At 44.3% G+C, this 27,848-nt stretch overlaps 2 protein-coding genes and 1 long non-coding RNA gene across 3 annotated transcripts; 1 reads left to right on the forward strand and 2 right to left on the reverse strand.

Moving 5' to 3' along the window:
* On the reverse strand, nucleotides 1-5,357 carry ginm1 (glycoprotein integral membrane 1). Its single transcript, XM_061704330.1, has 8 exons — nucleotides 5,217-5,357; nucleotides 4,492-4,557; nucleotides 4,291-4,390; nucleotides 4,052-4,206; nucleotides 3,069-3,228; nucleotides 2,760-2,980; nucleotides 2,221-2,384; nucleotides 1-1,767 (listed from the first exon to the last, which is right to left on the reverse strand). The coding sequence occupies exons 1-8, from the start codon at nucleotides 5,289-5,291 to the stop codon at nucleotides 1,665-1,667; spliced, it is 1,044 nt and encodes a 347-aa protein (XP_061560314.1). The 5' UTR covers nucleotides 5,292-5,357; the 3' UTR covers nucleotides 1-1,664.
* Nucleotides 5,358-5,376: 19 nt separating this feature from the next.
* On the forward strand, nucleotides 5,377-26,739 carry ppil4 (peptidylprolyl isomerase (cyclophilin)-like 4). Its single transcript, XM_061704329.1, has 13 exons — nucleotides 5,377-5,474; nucleotides 5,781-5,848; nucleotides 7,221-7,285; nucleotides 7,365-7,482; nucleotides 7,790-7,932; nucleotides 8,037-8,133; nucleotides 8,467-8,583; nucleotides 8,669-8,793; nucleotides 8,874-8,940; nucleotides 14,880-14,991; nucleotides 15,070-15,166; nucleotides 15,264-15,402; nucleotides 25,391-26,739. Exons 1-13 carry the CDS (start codon nucleotides 5,405-5,407, stop codon nucleotides 25,583-25,585), a joined length of 1,413 nt encoding a protein of 470 aa, XP_061560313.1. The 5' UTR covers nucleotides 5,377-5,404; the 3' UTR covers nucleotides 25,586-26,739.
* On the reverse strand, nucleotides 14,763-21,579 carry LOC133416948 (uncharacterized). The gene is made up of 3 exons (XR_009770306.1): nucleotides 21,344-21,579; nucleotides 19,163-19,500; nucleotides 14,763-15,316 (listed from the first exon to the last, which is right to left on the reverse strand). It is a non-coding gene; the product is annotated as an uncharacterized LOC133416948 (long non-coding RNA).
* Nucleotides 26,740-27,848: the final 1,109 nt, after the last annotated feature.

Below are 27,848 nucleotides of genomic sequence, written 5' to 3' on the forward strand. Positions count from 1 at the left end.
GATGGCGATAAAGCCTTTAATTCACAGGGTTATATACACGCACACACGCGCGCGCGTGCGCGCGCACATACGCAGTCCAGTAGTAATTGATGAAATATATGCGAACAAACGTGGCCGAATACGATTCAAAGAACATTTTAATCCGTCCGTGCATGCCTATACAGTATCTTACCACCAGGAGCAATCTGTAAAAAAAACTTAGCGAATCGATTTAGAATCGAAGCCATGCGTTCCAATTAACCTGTCACCATTGAATTCCCATGCTGGAGATAGAACAGCAAAATGTATTCACTGCATTGATTACACATGCATCTCCGTAATGCAGTACGTCATGCAATGTGCCGCTAAAATGGACCACGGAGCCGCGCGGCCTCAGATGCTCACGGGTCCGTGTGCAAAATTATATAGTGTATAATAGTGTGTTTCTTTGAAGAAAGCATGACAAGGGATAAAGGCTTCTTAAATTTCCCTTGTCTGCCTTCACCGCCTCCTTGACTCCTAACTGAAGCATTCGTATTGATTTGAGTCCAGGATGATTGTAAAAGACAAGTTGGGGTTGGGGGGGGGGGGGGGGGGGGGGGGGGGGGTCGTGTTTGTATCGTGTACATGCTTTTTTTGTACTAATAGTTCAAAAAACACACATTCAACTGCCCCCGACTCATCCAACACGAAATCGCCAGTGTGGGATTGTGAAAAGGACATCAAATAACATCCCAAAACTGAGCGTATCTGGAAGGTGCCATTCACGTGTGGGGGTAAGAAAATAACAATTCTACTTGAAGTGCATGAGACAGATTTGACATGTTTATGGATATAAATGTGTCAATTTAGATTTAAAAAAAAAAAACAAAAAAAAAACTACAATAAATGCAACAATATTTTAAATATATCCACTTCCCGGCCAGACAATTAGGTACACCTGCATACCAGGATGAGGTCTAATCCGACACATGAATTATGCCTTTACAAATATAACTACAAATTGTGAACACCACAGTGCATTTCACCAGAAATCTTTAGGATTTCCCCACCCACTCCAATACGCAATAACGCGTGTGCATGCTCATCATTGTGGGTAAGTAAATAAGTCTTAACTCAGAAAATCCTAAATTTGACCAAATTGAAATAGGACTTTTTGGTCCATTTTTGACATCTGAACTTCTATTACGAACTCTCGACTAAAATGTGCAATGGATAAATACCCGTCTTGCATTTACAATCTGCTGTGGTTGTTGTTTGTTTTCAGTGCTATAGGGAAGCACGACGCCAAAGTGTTCTCATAGTTTGCCACACATCGAAATAAGACCAATCAAAATGTACCCAAGGATATGGCCATCGTGTGCGTGACGGTTCCTTGACGCCACCTTTCTTCACATCGTCTCCGCGCTTCTCGAGTGGTTCGTGTTTGGAGACAACGCGCAGACGGCAAATAAAGATCCTCGATAAACTGTGATGTCTGAAAGAACCCAACCAATTGGCCTGAAGGCAATTTGATGGATACCGACTGCATCTGTGCTAAATGCCATCAAGACAAACCCTTTTAATTTACAGCAAACGGGGACCAGGCCATGACTTCTCGTAAGACCACGAGATGCAAAAGAGAAGAAGAAGAAAAAAAAAAAGAAAAAACTGACACTAAGGTAGCCAGCCATTTTCGTCTTCCTTTAAGGCTTCATCTCATCCTCCTCTTCTAATTCTGTATTCTCCAGGAGCGTGTGCTTCTCATCGTCCGGCAACAGAGTGACTGAGTTCAGATGACAAATACGCCTGTTGGAACCCCCCAAAAAGTTGACTTTAGCTGATAACACTGGTCAACAACACATTTATTGTCTACATTTTTTTTTTTTTTTTTTTTTTTGCTGATGTAGGACAATTTTTAATGTGCTGAATCGAAATAATCAGGTCAAAGTTTTGAACTACCAAATGCTTTTGTTTAAACATGGGCAGGTATTTTTTTGCTTTCGAGGTTCCGGTTCATGCCCTGAATTATTAACAACGATGGCATAAACGTTCAATTTACAGATACTTTTATCCATGTCCACCATTCAATTTACAGTAAGCAAAGTTTGTAACATTTGATGAATAAACCTGATCTGAACAAGAGAAACAGAGGTCATTTTTGGATTCAGCAATGCAAAATTGTCCTACATCAGTGGGGGAAAAAAACTCAACAAAAAAACAATTCATCATAAGATAAATTAGAGCTTAAATCAAACTCACTTGTGTTCACAAGTTGGGAAGAACAAGTCCAATATCTTGACAATGACCGCTGAGCCAACGACACCAATGACAACCACCCACATAACCAAGAAGAAGAGGGGCAGTGACTCGGCGCAGAAGTGCCTCAAACGCTCCCTGAAATCTTCCACCCAGCGACACACGGCCTGACAAGACACACGGCAAAACAGAGATTTCATTCGACGCGCTACGAAGAGACGCATTTCGTCACCAGATTTCTATGTGCCCTGCGATTGGCTGGCGACCGCTTCAGGGCGCACCCCGCCTCTCGCCGCGATGGGCCCCAGCACGCCCGCGACCCGAGTGAGCATAAGCGGACGAGAAAAATGGAACGACGGGTTGAATTTATAAATTGCGTAATCGCGTGAGCGTTTTACAGCACCGAGCGTCACAATTTGTCATGTTTTGTTCCCCCCCCCCACAACTAATGACATTCGTTTATTTGAGATGCCCCACTGTAATGACTGTAATTTACACCCTCCCAAATAAATAGGACTGTTTATTAAAAGGTATTTTCGCACCGAGTATGAGAGGAATTCTTTTGGCGAACTCTCAATTGGAATCTGGTCTTGTTGGCCCAGGTCTCGATCTTCGGCTTCTTCATATTGGAGATCCTTCATGAGATCGGGGTCCATGCGAAGTGGAGTCTCCGGGAGTTTGCCAGGAGCTGCGATCTCCTCTTGCGTCGTCTCGGAGTGTTTCAGTGGGGACTGACTTGTCGTCTGCGGCAACATTTGCTCCTCTGATGATTTAGGGGGGGGGAAAAAAAAAAAGGGAGAAGGATTTCGGTGGACTGACTGTATGTTACAAAGACAACGTGTTGGCCGCACCTTTTCTACGCTTGGTTGGATCTGTGACGACCACGTCGTTGTCTCTGGAAACCCTGAAGATCTCACTGAGTTCGATGGGGTAAATGTTGGTCATCTGAGCCACCTTCTGGAAATCAGGGCTCATCAGTATTTTCACCTCACACATGTCAGGCTGTTGAACCTACGGAGCACAAATACAACTTTAAATGTTAAAACATTCCTTGATAAGCCTTTTGCTAACATTTTGGGGTTTCATCATACTCATGATTCATCACAACCGTTTGTCCAAAAGAGGAGTTCTGATTTATGGGAAACAAACAAAAAAAAAATAATAATAATAATCATAATCACGATGAATTAACACGATTATTCATCGATTTCAAAACTTGGGATGATTTGAGTACCGAAACTCAACTTTAAATCTAATTTAAAAGAACCGGGAAATCGCTTTGTACAAAGTAAAATAATATCTTCAAAAATATAAATAAAAACAAAAAACAGTCATGGCCGAAAAGGGTGCTTCTACTAAATACTGACCAAAGGCTCTAAATATTTATAGCTGTGTGATAGCTAGCAGTTTTTCTTTTTTTCATAAATCTGCAAACATTTCAACAATTCCCTTTTTTTTTCTGTCAATATGGGGTGCTGTGTGTACATTAATGAGGGGGGGGAAATGAACTTAAATGATGATATGTGTGTGTGTGTGTATTTAAAAATGCATTCGAGACATCCCTAATATATATTTGTCCCCAAAAAATGAAAGAATTAAAAATCCGATCGATATTCTGGCATTTAGGAACTAGAAATGATGGTAATCCTGTATGTGTTACTCCGGCATATGTGTGTGAATGTTCGTTATTCGAAGGTAAATCCGCCCTGGGATCTAATGCTAACGTTAGCTAGCCCGTCAACCGGGTTTTCCATCGACTGTCGGCGTGAGATCAAAAAAGTAAACAAAGCGCAAAAAAAAAAAAAAAGTAATCGCCACGTGAGATGACGTGTACCTGTTTGCCCTCCAACTCAATGACTTCGCTAAACACCTGCAGAGCCACCACCTCTTCCAAGTCACTATACAGTCGGTTCTGCGTCACCATAACCCGGGTGACAGTAGATACCAAGTCCCCACCTTCATACTCACTGCTTGCATTCGTGCTATCCACTGACAAAAACAAAAACAAACGGGTGACAGGCGTTAGGGTTAACAGCGGCGAAAGAACAGAAGAAGAACATCATTTTGGCTCACAGAGAAGCGCTGGACAGTTGAATCTGGTCACCCCGGACAAGTGAACAGGAACATCGTTTACCAATACCTCCTCCTTGCCCACCGAGATGTCCAAACGAAGCTGAAACGACAACAGCTTTGTCAGATTTGTCATGCTGTATGTTAGGGAAACCCCCCCCCCCCCCCCCCCCCCCCCCCCCCAAAAAAGTGCATGGATTGTACCTGCAAGTTGTTAGACTCTTGTGTATCTGCCAACGCCCCCGCTGTCACGTTGATCAGGATATTTTCCTATCATCATTCAGACAATATGAATCTCTGAGTGATTCTCAAAGTTTGGCATTGGTATCACTAGTGGCTGGCGGGATCCCACCAACGGTAAACGAATGATTGACTGCTCAACTGCACTCTCAGTTGTACTTAACATTTTGGTTCTGCACATTTGCATGAAGAATTGTTCAATGTTTATTTAGGTACAATTTTTATTTACCTTAACAATATAATGTATACTATGTAACATTGTCATCAAATATGTTTTTTCTCTCTCTCTCTCGTCATATTACGACGTCATTTTTGTGCAATTCTAAGTTTCTTTTGTTTGTTTGTTTGTTTGTTTTTGTGTGCGTGCAGGAGTAGTGCCAAAAACAGTCGTCCTAAATTAGCATACAGCACTCAACCAATTAGCATACAGCACTCAACCAACGCTTGAGTCTTTGTTTTGTTGTTTCACATTGTTGGTTCGCAGACTGTCCCAATTGTCACACATGTCTAATAAACGCCCATTCGCACAATTCACCGCACTTCGAAAGGAGGAATAAGCGAACATCAACAGTCACACGTGAAAACAAAAACAGAAATAGAAATGGAAATATCCGGAGGTTTACTACTGGCTGTAACATGCGTCATTAATATAATAGCATTAAAAACGTGTTGACCAGTGGAGTTCCTACCGTATTCGGCGATGACTCGGCACGCTTTATACTGACAAAAAATAGAAATATAACAGAAACGGTTCGCCCTGCCATTTTAATTCTGGTGAGCCGCAATGGTTCGCAAATCGTTTACAGGGAAGTCGAAACTGCGCATGCGTGTTGAAACTGGCAACCCGTTTTCTTCTCGCGAGATCACGCACGTCGACATGGCGGTCCTCCTTGAAACGACGCTCGGCGATGTTGTGATTGATTTATTCACAGAAGAAAGGCCGAAAGGTAAGAAACTCCTGTCAGTCTTTCAATGCAACGATGGTCATATGTTAATTATCGTTCAATAAAGCTACCGGGAAGGTTTAATGGATTCAAGCTGTAGCATCTGCGAGCAGTAGCGTTAGCTTGCTAAGTTACTCAGCTATGAAAGCGACACGCCGTTGAAGACTTTGCCTTTCTTGGGTTCCCTCAGGCTCAAAAAAGAAAATGGAACGCGAAAAGGTTTTACAAATGTGACGAACAACAACGTTAACCACATTGGTTTCCCCCCCCCCCCCCCCCCCCCCCCCCCCCCCCCCCCTCCCTTTGCAGCTTGCCTCAACTTTCTGAAATTATGCAAGATAAAATACTACAACTACTGCCTTATCCACAATGTACAGGTAACGTACGATCTCTTGTCGAAATCCTCTTACAGAAACTGATTGTAATATTTTTGTTGTTGTTGTTTTTAATTCATCTTTAGTTTACCAAGTGGTCTCTTACGACAGACCTGGGAACAATAAACAAATTCTAATAGCAGACACTGAATATATTAAAGAAAAAGAGAAATAAGTTAGCAGTGACAATTGTAACAATCTAATAGTGATTTAAACTCGCCAGGATCAGTGAATGAGTCAACTAATTGTAACTAATAATAATAACTATAAAAATTAAAGAACTAATTTCGGAGCCTAAAATTGGGACGAATCGACTCTTAACACACGAGACCGAAGGAGAGTCTCATAGGACACTCTTATAAGACTTCAGCATTTGATCTGGCATTTGATGTGCTCGGTCGGGGGCAAAAGGGGCACAAAAACAGCCCGATTGTCTTTGTGCGTACTGGGCCTAAGAAGCATACAGTATGTGTTAGTTTTCATGGAAAAGTCATATTAGCCATTAGAAGAAAGTCCTATACAGTGTAACCTCGGTTTACGAACTGAATTGGTTCCGTAACCCAAAACGTTCTTAACCTGAGGTAATGTTTCCCATTGAAATGATTGGAAATGCAATTAATCCATTCCAGCCCTAAAATGTAATTTAATCATATATATATATTTTTTTTGTTATCAGTGTGTGGTTAAAGATAAATATAGTGTAATATAGAAAGAAGTGAAAACTAAACTTGAAAATCTTGAATAAATAAATATGATGTTTATTGCTCATTAACCTAAACGAAGAAGGGGAAAGGGCAGGAGGAATACAACTCCTCATTGAGGAAAAGCCTTCTTCCATAATAGCACGGGGGAATTCTGATTCAGGTTTGTTTTCTAATTCAATGGTTGATTTTGGCACAACAAACCGATCAAATGGAACTTTTCTTATTTTGTTCAGAAAACAAATCAGAAAGTGGGACGGCACATTGTCATTTAAAAGACGAATTGCTCTGTTTGGCCAATTGGCTGCACATTTCTTTTATTTCTTTCTTTTTCTTTTTTCTTTTAAATTGCCTCGCTCACACTGTCACCAGCGAGCGCGTTCTCAGTTTTGTCAGTTTAATAAAGCGCAAAATAAATGTTTTCTCTCAAGAAACATGTACCACTTTACCACATTGCCTGCAGCGCAGTCACGGCATGGGTAAAGCTTACAGTGACGTTAAAACAAATTGCGCCTATCTATATGCAGTGCGCAGCTTCGTGGAGAAAAGATGCCCAAAGTTTCCACATTGACCTGAAAACAGTCGGTGATATAAGTATAGAACTACTAATCTATGTATTTGTTCCCCCCCCCCCCCCCCCCCCTTTTTAATTATTTATTCATTTATTTTTACAGAGAGATTTCATCATCCAAACTGGGGACCCCACTGGGACGGGTCGAGGTGGAGAGTCAGTCTACTGGTGAGTCATCGTCATCTCTATTGCTACCTTTCGTCAACGCAGCATATTGAAAGCAGTGTCCTCTTTTGTGCGTCATTAGCAAACTGTACGGGGACCAGGCCCGCTTTTTTGATTCAGAGAAAGCACCACGTATCAAACACAGAAAAAAGGGGGCAGTGTCTATGGTTAACAATGGGAGTGACCAGCATGGTTCACAGGTGAGTACAAGTGTTCCAAAACTTTCTGCAGCGTGATCATCAGCGCTCGGTGATATGGCGATTATATATCACGGGGGCAATAGAAAAATGTCTATCGTGCTGTTTCTCTTTCTACCGTTATTTCCGTTCCGCCGATGCACATTCGGCCAATCACAAATTCAGGCAGGCGCGTTGCTTATGAATTTGGCGCATGAAACATTTGCTATAAAAGGGCGAAAAGGGAAACTGCTACAAATATTGTTAGGTAGCAGATGGAAAGATCTGAGCTGTTTTTCTACTAGCATTGTGTAACCACCATTTTTTCTAGTTCCTCATTACCACCGGCGAAAACCTGGATTACCTTGATGGTGTGCACACTGTTTTTGGGGAAGTGTCAGAGGGATTGGATGTTGTGGCTAAAATCAATGAGACATTTGTCGACACAGACTTTGTCCCATTTCAGGACATCAGGTGAGTTGGGTTGTGACTAAAATGAAGGTCTCCTTAAGGTTGTACTAGTGGACATGTGTTCTGATAATATCTGACAAAGCTTTGTTCATGTCATGTTACTTTAGAATAAACCACACTGTGATCCTTGATGACCCATTTGATGATCCTCCAGATCTCTCCGTGCCTGATCGGTCTCCCGATCCCACCAAAGAGCAGCTAGATGTGAGTGCAGGGTTTTTACGTTTTACATACATATTGGAGATACTACTATAGTGATTCCCACGTTCGTTGCGAGAGTTCCATTACATACCCACCCGCGATATAAATACCCATTTTTATATCGTTTAAGCCTTGAAATCACCCTCCCACACGCTGTAAACACTGTCAAACGTATTCAAACTCACATGTTCAGAGATACATTCCCTCCAAGTTTGTTACACGCTGGATAATCCGCGGTTCAATTGCTATATTGAGTCCTCTGTTTAACGCTACGTCGCAGAAATGCACCAAACTATCAACTAAATATGCTCAACGGGTTATTTTCTCTGGGTGTAGAGTGGGCGGATTGGAGCAGATGAAGTCATAGACAATGCAGATGGGAAAGCAGCTGAAGAAGTGGAGGAGAGGCTTAAGGAGAAAGAAGCCAAAACCCGTGCCATCCTGTTGGAGATGGTAAGAAAAGCTTCAACCCTCAAGTGAAGTTACCCAAGATGCATCTCCATGCTTGTGTTGACGTGTCTGTTTTCCATTCCTCCAGGTGGGCGACCTCCCTGATGCAGATGTAAAGCCTCCAGAGGATGTGCTATTTGTGTGCAAACTAAACCCAGTGACCACAGATGAGGATCTGGAAATCATCTTTTCTCGCTTTGGACACATTAAAACGTGAACCAGAGTTTCTTTTCTTGTGGACGTCCTGCGTCTATGCCGCTCTAATGTGCTGTCTTTGGTTCTGTTTTGTTCAGCTGTGAAATCATTCGTGACTGGAAGACGGGAGATTCCCTCTGCTATGCTTTCATTGAATTTGAAAAGGTGAGCTCTAGCTATACTCACTGGCACAATCCAATTAGTTTAACAACGCTGTCAAAGAGTCTGCCTTTACAAAAAACAAAACAAAAAAAAATCTTGTTTTTCTTGATCGACTCACATTCTACAACATTCCTTGGAAATTGCAATGTCTCATCACTGGTTAGTTACAGTATTTGTCGTAGAACGGGTCAGAGGGCTACCTCTGGGGTCAATGGGGGTGACCTGGTGCCTGTGGGCACCGCATTGGTGCCGGCAGTAGTAAAACTCACTCGAATAAGGAAAATGGGACATAGTTGCTGTAACCTGCTGCCACTCTCATGGCACCATCTTTAAATATCCAAGTGCCTTGCTTTAAGCCTGCTGCTTCACCTTTAGAATTATCAAACCATTAACGAATTAATACATTTTTATGATTTAGATACAAACATGAACAGTGATAGTGATTGATCATAAACTACAGTTTTAAGTGGTGTTTTCCCTCAAAAGTAAAAACATTAAGCAATGATCAACCTTTAAAACAATCATTATGGTAGTTTTTTTTGTAACTTGTGTAATATCTTTATGAGCTAGCTACCTACATATATTTTTTTTTAAATTGCTGACTTTTTGGATAGCTAGAATGCAATGCATCTGGCAAATATTACAAAGCATGCATTAGTATGTCTGAACTAAAGGAATTTGTCCAGCAACTGCAATCAAAACTGCTTGCGTTTGTTTTTGTTTTTTTTTTGAAAATCTGTAGACATGAGGGAAAAGTAACAAAATTATCCGTACCGTCGGCTTTGCATGAATATAACTTTACTCCTTCTCACCTGAATACACTCACTTCGCCTTTATTTCCTGTCCTGAACATTCACCTTCAAAATAAATGCTTAAAATGCATTTATGTCCAGTGTAGTAATATATGAAGCTTTTATTTTGAAATTGGCCCTCTCGGTACATTGGTGGAGGGGCAGCGTGTCACGGTAATGCCTAGATCAGACTACAGGATTTTAGCCCCGATATTGGCGCGATTTAGCTTTTGCGGCCGATTTCCTGGATTTGTTTGGGGGAGGGGGGTGGCGTGACATATCAACGGGCGGCAGTGCGACATATATCAACGACAACTCTCCGACAGCGCACCCTGAAGTCGACCAATAGGATTGCGTATTGTCGCCGGCACTTCGCCCCCCTACTTGAAGTCGTCAACACACTAGGGCGCTTTTGTCAGCATTTATTCACGTACACAAACCAATGTTTACCGAAGCTTTAGAGCATGATTGGACAATGCTGGCATGTTTACGTACAAACGCTAGTGCTAGGACTAGCTTGCTATGCTACATATTATGTTGCCTGCTTGCTAACCGTATTGTGTTACAAGTACCTGAACATACCCCCTAGCGCTGCTTGAATGGATAGCCCATTCCTGAGCATTGGTGACGACACCACGCTTTTCCTCCTTTTGTTCTTTTTTTACCCCTACACAATACAATTGTGTGATCCATTGTTATCGTTGCAATGGTAATGGTTGTATCCAGTCGTGTTGACCAGTGACATGTTTTCTGGTGCCGCCTCCCCAACAGTGTTTGATTTGACAAGATAAAGTCCATTCTTCCATCCATCCATTTTCAGTACCACATATCCTCACTAGGGTTGCGGGTGTGCTCCATGGAGGCTATCCCAGCTGACTCTGGGCAAGAGGCGAGGTACACGCTGAACTGGTCGTCAGCCAATCGGAGGGCACATATAAACAAACAACCATTCGTACTCACATTCCCAGTAATCCGAAAAGACTGGATACAGAGCTTGGGGTTGGAATCTCTTCCACTCTGGAGTTGCCCACGGTGAGAGGCGCCGAGCAGGTGTGGGTATACTTATTGCTCGGCGCCTGTACGCTGGGGTTCACCCCCGGTGGACGAGAGGGTAGCCTCCCTCCGCCTTCGGGTGGGGGGGACGGGTCCTAACTGTTGTTTGTGCCTATGCACCAAACAGCAGTTCAGAGTACCCACCCTTTTTGGAGTCCTTCGAGGGGGTACTGGAGAGCGCTCCCACTGGGGACTCCATCGTTCTGCTGGGGGACTTCAATGCTCACGTGGGCAATGACAGTGAGACCTGGAAGGGCGTGATTGGGAGGAACGGCCCCCCCGATCAGAACCCATGCGGTGTTCTGTTATTGGACTTCTGTGCTCATCACGGATTGTCCATAACAAACACCATGTTCAAGCATAAGGGTGTCCACACGTGCACTTGGCCCCAGGACACCCTTGTTCGATGATCGACTTTGTGGTCATGTCATCGGACTTGCGGCCACATGTCTTGGACACTCGGGTGAAGAGAGGGGCGGAGCTGTCAACTGATCACCACCTGGCGGTGAGTTGGCTCTGATGGTGGGGGAAGATGCCGGTCCGACGTGGCAGGCCCAAACGTATTGTGAGGGTCTGCTGGGAACGTCTGGCGGAATCCCCTGTCAGAAGGAGTTTCAACTCCCACCTCCGACAGAACTTTGCTCATGTTCCGGGGGAGGCGGGGGACATCGAGTCCGAGTGAACCATGTTCCGCGCCTCCATTGCTGAGGCAGCCGACCGGAGCAGTGGCCGTAAGGTGGTCGGTGCCTGTCGTGGCGGCAATCCCAGAACCTGTTGGTGGACACCAATGGTGAGGGATGCCGTCAAGCTGAAGAAGGAGTCCTATCGGGCCTTTTTGGCCTGTGGGACTCCAGAGGCAGCTGTTTTGTACCGGCTGGCCAAGCGGAATGCTTTTGTGGTCGCTGAAGCAAAAACTGGGAGGAGTTCGGTGAGGCCATCGAGAGAGACTTCCAGACGGCTTCGGGGAAATTCGAAGTTCTGGTCCACCATCCGACGTCTCAGGAGAGGAAAGCAGTGCACCATCAACACTGTGTATAATTGGGCAGGGGCGCTGCTGACCTCGACTCGGAACGTTGTGAGCCGGTGAGAACCTCCTCAATTCCACCGACAGGCCTTCCCATTGGGGAGCAGAGTCTGTGTTCTCTGAGGCGGGCTCTCCTATCTCTGGGGTTGAGGTCACCGAGTTGGTTAAAAAGCTCCTCGGTGGCAAGGCCCCAGGGGTGGATGAGATTTGCCCGGAGTTCCTCAAGGCTCTGGATGTTGTAGGGCTGTCCTGGTTGACACGCCTCTGCAACATCGCGTGGACATCGGGGACAGTGCCTCTGGATTGGCAGACTGGGGTGGTGGTCCCCCTTTTTAAGAAGGGGGACCGGAGGGTGTGTTCCAACTACAGGGGGATCACACTCCTCAGCCTCCCTGGTAAGTTCTATTCAGGGGTGCTGGAGAGGGCGGTCCGTCGGGAAGTTAAATCCCAGATTCAGGAGGAGCAGTGTGGTTTTCGTCCTGGCCGTGGAAGAGTGGACCAGCTCTACACCCTTGGCAGGGTCCTCGAGGGTGCATGGGAGTTCGCCCAACCAGTCTACATGTGTTTTGTGGACTTGGAGAAGGCGTTCGACCTTGTCCCTCGGGGGGTCCTGTGTGGGGTGCTTCGGGTGTATGGAGTAACCGAACCACCTGATACGGGCTGTTCGGTCCCTGTACGACCGGAGTCAAAGTTTGGTCCGCATATCCGGCAGTAAGTTGGACTCGTTTCCGGTGAGGATTGGACTCGGCCAAGGCTGCCCTTCGTCACTGATTCTGTTCATAACTTTTATGGACAGAATTTCTAGGCGCAGCCGAGGCGTAGAGGGGGTCCGGTTTGGTGGCCTCAGTATTGCATCTCTGCTTTTTGCAGATGATATAGTTCTGTTGGCTTCATCAAGCCGTGACCTCCAACTCTCATTGGAGCAGTTCGCAGCCGAGTGTGAAGCGGCTGGGATGAGAATCGGCACCTGAAATCTGAGACCATGGTCCTCAGTCGGAAAAGGGTGGCGTGCCCTCTTCAGGTCGGGGATGAGATCCTGCCCCAAGTGGAGGAGTTAAAGTATCTTGGGGTCTTGTTCACAAGTGAGGGAAGAATGGAACGGGAGATCGACAGGCGGATCGGTGCGGCGTCTGCAGTGATGCGGACTTTGTATCGATCCGTTGTGGTAAAGAAGGAGCTAAGCTGAAAGGCGAAGCTCTCGATTTACCGGTCGATCTACGTTCCTACCCTCACCTATGGTCACGAGATGTGGGTCGTGACCGAAAGAACGAGATCCAAGCGGCCGAAATGAGTTTCCTCCGCGGGGTGTCTCTCCCTTAGCGATAGGGTGAGAAGCTCGGTCATCCGGGAGGATCTCAGAGTAGAGCCGTTGCTCCTTCACGTCGAGAGGAGCCAGATGAGGTGGCTGGGGCATCTGATTCGGATGCCTCCCGGACGCCTCCCTGGTGAGGTGTCCCACCGGGAGGAGACGCCAGGATGACCCAGGACACGCTGGAGAGACTACATCCTTCGGCTGGCCTGGGAACGCCTCGGGATCCCCCCGGAAGAGATGAATGAAGTGGCTGGGGAAAGGGAAGTCTGGGCGTCCCTGCTAAAGCTACTGCCCCCGCGACCCGACCTCGGATAAGCGGTAGAAGATGGATGGATGGATGGACTGGATACAGTGGTATCGTAATCAATGTTGTGTATTGTTGCCCAACAGAGACATACGAGTCCTTCACAATTCACTATATTGACGGAGATTTTCAAATGAAAAGTCGGGGCTTGCCAACAAATGTTATTGCCTTCTATGCATTAACTGTATTTGCTTGCATTAAGATCCAATTCGTGATTGCATCAGTTAGCCCAGGGGTGGGCAAACCTTTTGGCTCAGGGGCCACATTGACTTAAAATTTGACAGGCGGGCCAAGCCAGAACCAGATGCTTGCATATAAAAAATAAATGGTGTTCATCACACTAAAAGTCTGTTCGCACACGTAGAGCCACCAGCACCACCAGCATCCTCTGTGCCATCTTCTGGATTTTTGGAAATTTGTCTGCGTTTAATGAAGCATAAAACTCATCCAGTTTGAGAATTGAACTTCTCTTTTCACATTGGAGATCAGTTCCATCTGCAGCTCCCGTGGCGCTGTTTCAGGGTCTTGTGTGACTGAATCTTAGATGGAAGTTTGTCAGATGAAGGTGTTTTGCTGAGCCTGCAAGCTTGATTTTAACCGCTGAGCCCTAGCCATCAGTTCCTGCATTGATTGGCTGTTGGCATAATCAGCATGCTTGGTAGAAAAGTGAAGGCTTACGTGATATTCCTCTAAAACCGCAAAGCTTTCTTAACAAATTAGGCATATAGCCTGTGACCAGACGTCTGTGGAAAAAGTATTTAGTCGTACATTCTATATTAAACACTCGACTTGTCTTTTCATTGGCCCACTAATGGTTGAAGAAGTGTTCAGAGCAGTAGCAGAGTAAAAACAGAACAGCCAAAGTCAAGTCAATGTATCGCTGTACCTACTGTGCTACCTGGTGGAACCACTCGGCATTACAGGACAAGGTCAAATGAATGTAGTCGTGATTTTGATATGATTTGGGTGATTCTGTACCAATCGTTGGCGGGCCGTTAGGTAGCCCACCATTGAGTTAGCCCTTGGTAAGGTAGAATATTTTTGGATAATTTTTTTTTTAATCTATTGTTTATACTTATTTAAAGATTGATTTTGCACCCAAAACTTACAAATTGTGTGTTGAAAAGTAGTGCAATAAAAATATTTTCCCCTGAGGAGGAATATTCATGATAAATGATTGTGATTACAATATTGCTTCAAATAATTGTGATTATTATTTTGGCCATAATCGTGCAGCCCCAGCATCACCCTGTCAATACAATGTAATACAGCAATTGCAATTCAAGTCAACACTCGATAGAGCAACGCTGGTCCGATAACAGTTCATTTTATTATATCAGAGCTTTTAGAGCCAGAGGTGGATGGAATGTAGGGAAAAACTGTGCTATGTTATACCTGTGTATCCTCTTCATTTTCTTATTTGTTTACCCCCTGGTTGCACCCGTTCTGTCTTGATAGCAAGAAGACTGCGAAAAGGCCTACTTCAAAATGGATAATGTGCTAATAGACGATCGACGCATTCATGTCGACTTCAGCCAGTCTGTGTCAAAGATCAAATGGAAAGGGAAAGGTACTCGCTGCCATCTGCGGCTTGTATGATTTTAAACGTTTAGTACTAAGTAACTATTCTCCTCATGATGTGTTGTAGGCGGAAAGTACACCAAAGAAGACTTTAAGGCTTATGAGAACGACTTGGAGAAGCGATCCAAACTGACTCTGAAAGATCAAGTGAAGCCCAAACAAGAGTATCCTCACACGTTGATCTGGGACCTTTGGCCAGAACCAATTTGTACCTGTGATGTACTCATAGCATCTTTAAGCTTTCTTTAACCCCTCCAAAAGTTCCCGATATGACCTACTGCTGGAGGAAGAGGAGGTGCCGGGACGACATCACTCTGAGAAAAAACACAAAGATAAGAGAGATCATCAACATTATCATCATTCCGATGCAGAGGGAAGCAAGAAGTCCAAAAAGCACAAGGTACTGTGTAAAACAAAACCTGGTATAAAGGAGGCCATACACGTGAACAAAATTGTTTGTAAGTGACGATATTATGTAAATTTTAAGTTTTAGTTTGTATACAAACAGTTCGGTCTCTGGAGTGCCTCCCCACCCATCAAGAGTGAAGTTTAAATTTTCTTTTGTTACCTGCCTTTTTCAAAATTTGTTTTTGATGAGCTGTTCTAAATTTTGACCCATTATGATGTCACACATGCAGTCCCCTCCCAAAGTATTGGAACCGCAAGGTCAATTCCTTTGTTTTTGTTGCATACTAAAGACATTTGGGTTTCAGATCAAAAAATGAATATGAGAAAAAAAGTTCATAATTCCAGCTTTTATTTCATGGTATTTACATCGAGATGTGTTAAACAACTCAGGCCAGAGCGCCTTTTGTTTGAAGCCACACACTTTTCAAGTGAGCAAAAGTATTGAAACAGACATTAAATGAACTGAGTGATTAACATTTAATATTTGGTGGCATAACTCTTATGCAATAACTGCATCAAGTCTACGACCCACTGTCTTCACCAGACTTGCATTCTTCATTTGAAATGCTTTTCCTTTACCGCAGCCTCTTTCAGTTCTTGTCTATTTCTGGAGGTTTCTCTCTTCAGTCTCCTCTTCAGGAGGTAATGCTCGATTGGGTTAAGGCCGGTGATTTACTTGGCCAGTGTAAGACCTTCCACTTTTTTCCCCTGATGAAGTCCTTTGTTGCGTTGGCAGTGTGTTTTGGGTCCTTGAAGATTGGAGCGAGCTGTTCGGCGCAGGATGGGGGGGGGGGGGGGGTCTGGGCCTGCCGCTTTGTTAATCTTTTGTTGTTTGAAGATGCGTCTCACATCCAGTTCGTGGATGGTTAACGCAGAAGTCACAGGTGTGATTGTGGTCGGTGGTGCGGCTGGGTGGGTGTGGGTTGTGAAAGTGTTCTTTTTTTCCAAGCCATGACATTACCTCCACCATGCTTCACAAATGAGCTTGTGTGTTTTGGATCAAAAGCAGATCATTTCTTTGTCCATACTTTGGGATTTCTAACACTTTGGTATAGGTTTATCTTGGTCTCATCAGTCCATAAAAAAAGTTCGCTACAGCATGTCATCCTTTTCAATGTAAGCCTATCTACTGCATCTTCGTCTCTAACACCAACTGCCCTCATGTTTTCCCTCACTAAATCCCTCAACCTTCTCTTTGGTCTTCCTCTAGCTCTCTTGCCTGGCAGCTCCATCCTCATCACCCTTCTTCCAATATATGCTCACTCTCTCTCTCCTCTGGATGTGTCCAAGCCATCGAAGTCTGCTCTCTCTAACTGTCTCCAAAACATCTAACCTTGGCTGTCCCTCTGATGAGCTCGTTTCTAATTTTAGCCAACCTGGTCACTCCTAGAGTAAACCTCAACATCTTCATTTCCGCCACCTCCAGCTCTGCTTCCTGTTGTCTCTTCAGTGCCACTGTCTCTAATCCGTACATCATGACTGGCCTCACCACTGTTTTATAAACTTTGCCCTTCATCCTAGCAGAGACTCTTCTGTCAAACAACACACCTGACACCTTCCGCCACCCGTTCCAACCTGCTTGGACCCGTTTCTTCACTTCCTGACCACACTCACCATTTGCTCTGGACGGTTGGCCCCAACTATTTAAAGTTCTCCACCCTTGCTATCTCTTCTCCCTGTAGCCTCACTCTTCCCCCTCCACCCCTCTCATTCGTGCACATATATTCTGTCTTACTCCAGTGCATGCCTCCATCTTTCTAATTGTCTGCGCCCTGCTTTCACTGCAGATCACAATGTCATCCGCAAACATCATAGTCCACGGGGATTCTAGTCTAACGTCATCTGTCAGCCTATCAAATACCACTGCAAACAGGAAAGGGCTGATCCCTGATGCAGTCCCACCTTCACCTTAAACTCCTGTCACACCTACAGCGCACCTCACCGCCGTTCTGCTGCCCTCATACACGTCCTGTATTATTCTAACATACTTCTCTGCCACTCCAGACTTCCGCATACAGTACCACAGTTCCTCTCTGGGTACTCTGTCATAGGCTTTCTCTAGATCCACAAAGATACAATGTAGCTCCTTCTGACCTTCTCTGTACTTTTCCATCGACATCCTCAAGGCAAATAATGCATCTGTGGTACTCTTTCTAGGCATGAAACCATACTGTTGCTCGCAAATACTCACTTCTGTCCTGAGTCTAAGTTATGGGAAAGAGTAGTGGAGCTCTTTCCCATAACCTAATTGTGTGACTCATCAACTTTATTCCTCTATAGTTCCCACAGCTCTGCACATCACCCTTATTCTTAAAAATGGGGACCAGCACACTTTTCCTCCATTCCTCAGGCATCTTCTCACCTGCTAGAATTCTGAACAAGCTGGTCAAAAACTCCACAGCCACCTCTCCTCGATGCTTCCATACCTCCATCGGGACCAACTGCCTTTCCATTTTTCATCCTCTTTTTGCTGCCTTTCTAACTTCCCCCATACTAATCATTGCCATTTCCTGGTCCACCACGCTTGCCTCTTCTACTCTTCCTTCTCTATCATTTTCATCAACTCCCCAAAGTATTCTTTCCATCTATCCAGCACAGTACTGGCACCAGTCAACACATTTCCATTCTTTCCCTTGATTACCTTAACCTGCTGCACATCCTTCCCTTCGCTATCACTCTGTCTGTACAGATCCTTTTCTCCTTTGTTAGTGTCCAACCTAGTATACATGTCATCATGTGCCTCTTATTTGGCCTTTGAAAGGAATACATTTAGATGGGACGTAGGGCAGTGTCCCACTTTTTCTTAGTTAACCTCTTTCCTTGTATGATTTCCTGTACTTTGAGGTTCCACCACCAAGTTACCTTTTCCCCCTTCCTGCCAGAAGATACTCTCCTGCCTGTCTCTGATCACCTTGGCTGTAGTGGTCTAGTCTTCTGGAAGCTCTTCCTGTCTCACCTCTTCCTGAAAAAACACAACACACTTCCTTTCTCAGCTTCTACCACATGGTTCTCTGCTCTTCCTTAACCCTTCTTAATCTTCCTCCCCACCACCCGAGTCATTTTACACACCACCATCCTATGGTGTCTAGCCACACTCTTCCCTACCAGTACCTTACAGTCAGTGTAACCGCCTTCAGATTCCATCGTCTGTACAAGATTGTATCCACCTGCGTGCTTCTACCTCTGCTCTTGTAGGTCACTTTCCTTTACCAACATGTCCATTACAATCTGCACCAATCAAGACACTCTCTCTCTCTCACTCTCTCTCTCTCTCTCTCTCTCTCTCTCTCTCTATCTATCTCTCTCGCTATCTCGATCTAGCTATCTCTACTATTTAACAGCTGAGTTGGCTGTCGTTCCCTAATGCTTGCATGTTCTTATTGCATGTTCTTATAATACAACTGAACAGTCAACTGTGGAATATTTGGGGAAATTTCACAACTGGACAGGTGGCGTCCTGCAGTGGGTACGGAATGTATACAGACCCTGTTCAATTTTTCCACTCTCTTATTTTGCAGCCATTTATTAAAATCATTTAAGTTCATTTTTTTCCCTCGTTAATGTACACGCAGCACCCCATATTGACAGAAAAAAAGGGAATTGTTCAAATTTTTGCAGCTTTATTAAAAAAGAAAAACTTAAATATCACACACCCATAATATTCCGACCCTTTGCTCTATGTTTAGTAGAAGAACCCTTTTGAGCTAATACAGCCATGAGTCTTTTGTTATGATGCAACAAGTTTTTCACACCTGGATTTGGGGATTCTCTGCCATTCCTCCTTGCAAATCCGCTCCACTTCTGTCAGGTTGGATGGTGAACATTGGTTGGACAACCATTTTCAGGTCTCTCCAGAGATGCTTAATTGGGTTTAAGTCAGGGTTCTGGCTGGGCCATTCAAGAACAGTTACGGAGTTGTTCTGAAGCCACTCCTTCGTTATTTTAGCTGTGTGCTTAGGGTCATTGTCTTGTTGGAAGGTGAACCTTTGGCCCAGTCTGAGGTCCTGACCACTGTGGAGAAGGTTTTCGTCCAGGATATCCCTCTACTTGGCCACATTCATATTTCCTTCGATTGCAACCAATCGTCCAGCTGAAAAACACAACCACAGTATGCTTCACTGTTGGGAATGTATTGGATAGGTGCTGAGCAGTTCCTGGTTTTTCCACACATACTGCTTAGAATTAAGGCCAAAAAGTTCTAGCTTGGTCTCATCAGACCAGAGAATCTTATTTCTCACCATCTTGGAGTCCTTCAGGTGTTTTTTTTTTTTTTTTTTAAGAAACTCCATGTGGGTTTTCATGCGTCTTGCACTGAGGAGAGGGTTCTGTCGGGCCACTCAGACACAGTGATCTTTGGGTTCTTCTTTACCTCTCTCACCAAGGGTGTTCTACCCCGATTGCTCAGTTTGGCTGGGCGGCCAGCTATAGGAAGGGTTCTGGTCGTCCCAAACGTCTTCCATTTAAGAATTTTTTGTAACCTTGGCCAGATCTGTGCCTTGCCACAATTCTGTCTGACCTCTTCAGGCAGTTCCTTTGACACCATGATTCTCATTTGCTCTGACATGCACTGTGAGCTGTAAGGTCTTGTATAGACAGGTGTGTGGTTTTCCTAATCAAGTCTAATCAGTATAATCAAACACAGCTGGACTCCAATGAAGGTGTGGAACCATCTCAAGAATGATCCCAAGAAATGGACAGCACCCGAGGTAAATGTGTCACAGCAGAGGGTCTGAATACTTATGGCTGTGTGATTTTCTTTTTTTTTTTTTTTTTTATTTTATTTTTTTTAATAAAGCTGCAAAAATTTCAACAATTAAGTTTTTTTCTTGGGTGCTGTATGTACATTAATGAGGGGGGGGAAATGAACTTTAAGGATTTTAGCAAATTGCTACAATATAACAGAGTGAAAAATTGAAGGGGGCCTGAATACTTTCATACCCACTGTATCAACAGTTCCTGAGTGGAATTCACTGAGCTGCTGGGAGCGACCCATTATTTCACAATGCATAGGTGCTTGATTTTACACACCTGTGGCCATGGAAGTGGTTGGAACACCGATTTTGATTATTTGGAAGGGTGTGCAAATACTTTTGGCAATATCGTGTACCTCATCCGTCGTCATCAGCACAGAAAAAGTGGTATGAAAATTCAAATGAAACAGAAACTCTGCCCGGTGCATTATGAAGTACAAGTTCGGACATTTGGTGGTCAGTGGAAAGACTAGCTAGCATGAAACAATAAATCGCTTTCATTGGTTGTATAGCCGAACAGTGCATTGAAAAGTTGGCATTTGAGTGGACGGCAGTCATGTCAGTATTTGATGCTGGTGTATCAATACTGCACCACGAGCAAAATAAATGTCGATGTATTTTTTTTTATTATTATGTATTTAATTTACCCCAACCCTAATGGTTACAACTATTATTTAGACCAGGGATGTCAAATTCATTTTTGTCACGGGCCACATCGTAGTTATGGTTCCCTCAGAGGGCCATTATGACGGTGCACTAGGGGTGGATGAGTACCGATACCAGTTATCTAGTCGATACTGGCCTTATTTAAAGGTTTTGGGTACTTGTGAAGACTGTCGATACCAGCCGCTGATACTTAATGCAAAAAAAATCTGATATTGAGGTAGTCCCCCTCGCCAGTAGTTGGTGCTACACTGTGGCGGTTTGACACATTGGTGAATCATTGTGTGTAAGAAAGACAATCTGTACTTTTGGTATTTTAGCAAGAGACATGAAGTGAACGTACATACAGTGGAACCGTAAGAGAACGGACTAATAGGGGCAGGGGGTCGTCTGATATAGCCGATTGTCAGTTACATTGAATAACTTTTTTTTGAGGCCATATGCACCCATATTACTGTACAGTACAAAATTGTTTTGTAGGTTTTTTTTCATAGCCTAAAACATTTTATCCGAACTTACCACGCCGTTGTCCTTGGTCATGGTGGCATTGTTGACGTACAGTATTTCATCATAGACGACTTGATTTCATGCGCCGCGAGGAATGAGTGTGCTGTCAAATCCGTTGCCAAAGGCTTGATATGTTACTGTAGCAAAAAAGCGTGTTCCAGACTCCAGAGACTTTTGTTTTCCTGAGTTAATACACTGCCATGCAGCGCTCTCTCTCTCTCTCTCTCTCTCTCTCTCTCTCTCTCTCTCTCTCTCTTCCCCCCCCCTCTCTCTCTCTCTCTCCCTCCCTCCCCCCATCTGTGACCCGGAAATACATCAGTCCCATTCTCTGCTTGCATTGCGCCACAGCGCCAGTAAACAACAGTGGCCAATTCTGGAACTAACAGACTTTGTCAATTGCAGTTTAAGTGACAAATGGAAACTATTTTTGGACACATTGTTCAGTCCCGTTTTATCCAATATCCATTAGATCGAGGTCTGTTTTATCGAGGTTCCACTGTACAGGAAGTCCTCGAGTTACGACGCACTGGACTTTACGACGCCCGTGCCTCGTCCGCCATTTTGTCCCAGCATTATAGTGTTTCTGCTTAGGTAGTGCATCGTGCTTGTCTGTGTTTGTGCGCCGGGAGTATCATTGCCTTTTTCGCCCTCCTTTTGTCACACGCAGCAGTAAGTACAGCATCTTATTTTTTTATTTTAATGTATTTTAGTTTCTGAAGTGTTAACCTTTCCTGCTACGGTCACCTGACCGTGGTCGGGAGACGCAGGGGTTAAGTCCCTTCTCTCGTCGCACAGCTGAGCTGGGTGGCGGCAACAATAAAGGCACGAAGCACCGATTTGCTGCTTTAATGCCTTTATTAGCTCCTCTGGGTCCTCCGCTAATCGCTACTCTTCCCCGGTCGCCGTCACTACACTTGCCACTGTACACACTCGCACCGGCGCGCACTCCTTCCTCCTTCGCAGTCCCGTCTCATTCACACATCGACGCACACACACACTGAGCTTGCTGTCACAATCACGTGGGACAATAACCGTAACAGAAGTATTTTGCCGTAAATTTCGACTTTAAAGGTGAAATCCGACTTACGCGGAAATTCGTGTTACGTCGCCAGCGTAGGAACGTAACTCGTTCGTAAATCGAGGACTTCCTGTATTCGCTTTCACAAGCCACATAAAATGATGTGGTGGGCCAGATCTTGCCACTGAGCCATGAGTTTGACACCTGTGATTTAGACCAAGGCTGTATTCATGACTATATGGGCTTTATTATAGCCGCAAGCAGAAGTCTGACTCCTGTCCAGCCATGCAAACACAATAGCTAGTCTTGTTTAGTATCGCTACATTATCTTGTGTACACTTCCTTGTACTTTCTTTTAATACTACGTGATCTTCAGCCTTTAGGTTGAGTAAACTAGGCCGTAACTGCTTCCCTTTTGCTTGCTAACGCTCATAAATAAATAAAATTTTTAAACACATGTGAACACCACCAAAGTGTACACCATCAACTGCCTTCTGCATATGTCTGAATGTTGTCTTTAAAATCCTTTGTCACTGGAATTTGTCGAAAGTGGTGAGGAGAGACTGGTCCGCAACTTTGTGCAGCATTAAAATGTATGAAATGTATATCATAAACTTTTCTCATAACAAATAATGAAAATAATCCATTCCAGAGTCCAACTGTCACCGTCATAAAACCTTGATTTACTGTACAGGCACTGTTTTAAGTAAGACATTATTAGCAGCTATATCAACATTTAAACAGTCAAACACGGTGAACAAAATTTCCTCTTGATGGGCATCTTTCAGTATAATAAATTAAAAACTAGCCAGCAAAGAGGTTAACAGTTACTCAGTCACACACACAAACATTGTATGCTCAAAGTTTCTCTGTGTGACTTTTGAGGCAGTTTTTTGATACCTTTCCAAATTGTACGATTGTATTAGTTTTCATTTTGAGGCACCCTCTATATTTAAATGATGAGGTAAAACTCTTCACTTTGTTACTCTTTTGTCCCTGGCTCTATTTACATTGTGTGTCCAAGTTTCCAACTTCCCCCCCCCCATTATGTGCATTTCAAGTACATGTGACATCACTGCGTTTACACTCACAGAATACCAAAAGCTTCAACACCGGGCAGTGACAAACAGGAAGTAGGCAATACATAAATAGTAACGGATGCACGATGACTATCGGGACCAATTATTATCGACCGATATTGGGGGGTGGGGATGGCTTCACACCCCTCGGTCCGAGTTAAAAATGATTAAATCAATAAAAATGAAAACTGTGAAATATAAAACTGGACGGATAAGATCCATCCCACTCAGTGACACGCTGGTCGCCAGCAGCTGCTGTTGTGACAGTCATGGATAATTTGATTTAAAATGATTTGCCTACGGCACCAAAAATAGTCAATATCCAAAGTAAATGTTCATTTTCATGTCAATAGCACCTTTAGAAATATATTTAGTGGGGGAAATGGTGACGTGTTAAATACTTATTTCAGCCGTTGCATATGTCTCATCTGGCGTAAATGCAACGCAGCATTTCAGAAGAAGAACATGATACCAACAGTGAAACATGGTGGTAGACAGATGGTCTTGGGCTGCTATGCTCCTTCAGGACCTGGATGACTTGCTGTTATTGATGGAACCATGAATTCTGCTCTTTCAGAAAATTGACAACGATCCAAAACACTCTAGCAAGTCAGCTTCTGAATGGCTTTAAAAATAAAGAAAGAAAGAATGAAGTTTGGGGTGGCCTCGTCAAAGTCCGGACTTGAATCCGATTGAAATGCTATGGCATGACCTTAAAAAGGCCGTTAATGCTCTAATTAAAACAATTCTGCAAGGAAGAGTGGGTCAAAATATGTCCACAGATACGTATGTGAAAGACTCATAGAAAATGCTTGATTTCAGTTGTTGCTGCTCAAGGTGTGGTTAAATTAGGGGGCAATTGCTTTTTCACACAGGGCCAGGTAGACCTGTGTGAAAAAGTTTTTTTTTCTTCCCCTTAATAAATAAAATCACCATTTTAAAAATGTATTTTAGTTGGGTTATCTTTGTCTGATATTTACATTTGTTGGATCTTAAAGTAAGGCTGCGGCACGGTGGAGACTGGTTAGAGAGTCTGCCTCACAGTTCTGAGGACCGGGTTTCAATTCCCGGCCCCGCCTGTGTGGAGTTTGCATGTTCTCCCCGTGCCTGCGTGGGTTTTCTCCGGGCACTCCGGTTTCCTACCACATCCCAAAAACATGCACGGTAGATTAATTGACGACTCTAAATCGCCCGTAGGTGTGAATGTGAGTGCGACTGGTTGTTTGTTCGTATGTATGTGCCCTGCGATTGGCTGGCGACCAGTTCAAGGGCGTACCCCGCCTCCTGCCCGATGACAGCTGGGATAGGCTCCAGCACGGCCGCGACCCTAGTGAGGAGAAGCGGCTCAGAAAATGGATGAATGGATGGATGATCTTAAAGTGCGGGAGCAATGCAAAACAAATTTGAGAAAGGTTGAAAATATTTTTTCGCGGCACTGTCTGATTTCACTGCAGTGTAGTTTTACAACCACTGTATTTTAATGTACTAGTTGTTAACTGGGGAGATTCAGATGTGTATACATCAGCAATCAATATATTTTACTGACTTCAAGCTGCCATTGGCCTGCAACCAGTTCAGGGCGTACCCCGCCTCCTGCCCGATGACAGCTGGGATAGGCTCCAGCACGCCCGCGACCCTACTGAGGAGAAGCGGCTCAGAAAATGGATGGATGGATGGATGACTTCAGGCTTCCAATCAATCCGTTTTCCACTGCACTCTTATGTGCAGATATCGAATACGTATGGGATTTTCATCCACTTTTGGAACAGGCCTGATTCCAAGAGATTCTATTACACACACTCCCCCCCCCCCCCCCCCCCCCCCATCCTCCCCCACCCTCTTTCCACTGCCATGACACATATCCCAACTCTCCCTTGAGAGCAAAACGAGCAAAACATCAGAATTGTGTCACTTAGAATTATGAAGCGTTAGTCCATTCTCTGTCCTCTCTCACCTGTCCAGGACGACGAAGTCAGCCGACGGGACAGGAAGTCAGACCGGCAGCCGTCCCACTCACGTTCCCGCTCCAGAGACAGGGACCACAAGCATGCCAAGTCCCGGGAAAAACATAGGAAAGAGGGCCAGGTCAGGAGTCAAAGGAGTCGCAGTCGTTCGCCCAGGAAGTCGAAGGACAAAGACAGAAGCAGATACAGATGAAGAGCATGTTTCATCTGTCCTCATAATAGAGCAGTGAAAACTATTCTACTGCCTCTTCTGTATGTCATATTGTCTTAAATAAGGAGCATGCTTTTCATGAGACCGCTCCATAGACTACTTTCAAGTAGGTAGTGTGTCCCTTAACCTACAGTACACTATATGAACAAAAGTCGTGGGACACTTGGCCAATGTGTTTGCCCATTTCAACTGTAATAGCTACATCATGGGAGGAGAGTCTACTGAAGTATAAAATCTGATCGTGCAATTGTCTGACTTTGGCATCAATATCAGTGAATACAGTAATTCAGGTTAAATTGTGAAACAAAAATCTTTCGTTTTTACCCTTGATATAATGTATTGAGTTAAAATGCACACAACACAACAAATCTTCCCCCTTCACATGAGGTATGTAACATTTTCCTGCTTCTACAGCTATTCTTTTTCTCTCTCTCTCTCTCTCTCTCTCTCTCTGTCTGTCTCTCTCCCTCCCCCCCCTTGCTTAGCTGTCACTTAAAGCTTCAATCTACTAATGAGATTCCAGTGCAAGTACACTTGCATTGTAGTCATGCAAGATCCATTCACTTGTGCAAACACACACCTTAAGTGCAGAGTGTGGGGATCAAAGATCATTCGTTCAGCAGGTCAAGTTTCACTGGAATTCGGCCTGCAGGTATTGAATGAGGGACAGCGAGAGAGGAAATAATTTGGTATACAGTATGTGATTACAGGGCTGGACTGGTGACAGTGGGCGGCCCATTGGTCCATCTTCAATATACAATCCTGATTCCAATGAAGTTGGGACATTCATTGGAATCGGGATTGTATATTGAAGCAGAATACAATGATTTGCAAATCATGTTCAACCAGTTCAATTGAATACACTACAAAGACAAAATATTTAATGGTCAAACTGATAAACGTTTGTTTTTACCAAATAATCATTAACTTAGAACTTTATGGCTGCAACATGTTCCAAAAAAGCCTGGACAGGTGGCAAAAAAGATGGAGAAAGTGGAGGAATGCTCCTCAAACACCTGTTTGGAACATCCCACAGGTGAACAGGCTCATTGGGAACAGGTGGGTGCCATGATTGGGTAGAAAAGGAGCTTCCCTGAATGCAAAGATGGGGCGAGGTTCACCTCTTTGTGAACAAGTGCGTGAGAAAATAGTCGAACAGTTTAAGGACAATTTCCTCAACGTACAATTGCAAGGAGTTTAGGGATTTCATCACCTACGGTCCATAATATCATCAAAAGGTTCAGAGCATCTAGAGCAAACGCTGCATGTCAGCGGCAAGGCCGAAAACCAACATTGAATGCCTGTGACATTCGATCCCTCAGGCGGCACTGCAAAAGCCATTTATCAACAACACCCAGAAACGCCGCTCATCTAAGATGGACTGATGCAAAGTGGAAACGTGTTCTGTGGTCCGACGAGTGCACATTTCAAATTGTTTTTGGAAATTGTGGACGTCGTGTCCTCCGGGCCAAAGAGGAAAAGAACCATCCGGACTGCTATGGACGCAAAGTTCAAAAGCCAGCATCTGTGATGGTATGGGGCTGTGCTATTGCCAATGGCATGGGTAACTTACACATCTGTGAAGGTATTGCTGAAAGGTACATTCAGGTTTTGGAGAAACATATACTCCCATCCAAGCAAAGTCTTTTTTATGGACGCCCCTGCTTATTTCAGCAAGACAATGCCAAACCACATTCTGCACGTGTTACAACAGTGTGGGTTCGTAGTTGTGATGAACGGAACAGAAGATAGGGCCCAAAAATGCATGACTCCAAAACAAATGGACAATTTCAAAAAGAGAGGTTTAATATACAGGCAGAGGTCGGTCCACAGGCAGGCAATCCAAAAAAGGCAACAGTATACAAAAACGTGAGGCAAAAAGGCGAGGTCGATAATCGGAACAGGGTCTAGTCTTACTGTGAGTCTGTGACGTGGAAACATGGAATGCTGGAACGCGACGACTAGGTACAACGAACTGGCGACGAGAAACAATGAGACACGAGGTTAAATGCAACGGGTAATTAGAGTGAATGAGGCACAGGTTGTGAAGATGCTCTCAGGAGCAGGTCTGTGTGAAACGGGGTGAAGACAAAAACCGGAACACACACCCATGACAGTAACCCGGGAAATGTTAACACTTCAGAAACTAAAATACGGCCCCGGAGCCCCTGGATGCGCAACGTGGAACTCCCGAATGAGCGAGTCATCCACGATAAACACAGACGGCACCCATGAACCTTTCTCA

Source organism: Phycodurus eques, chromosome 18 (genome assembly GCF_024500275.1).
Source record: "Phycodurus eques isolate BA_2022a chromosome 18, UOR_Pequ_1.1, whole genome shotgun sequence".
NCBI lineage: Eukaryota > Metazoa > Chordata > Actinopteri > Syngnathiformes > Syngnathidae > Phycodurus > Phycodurus eques.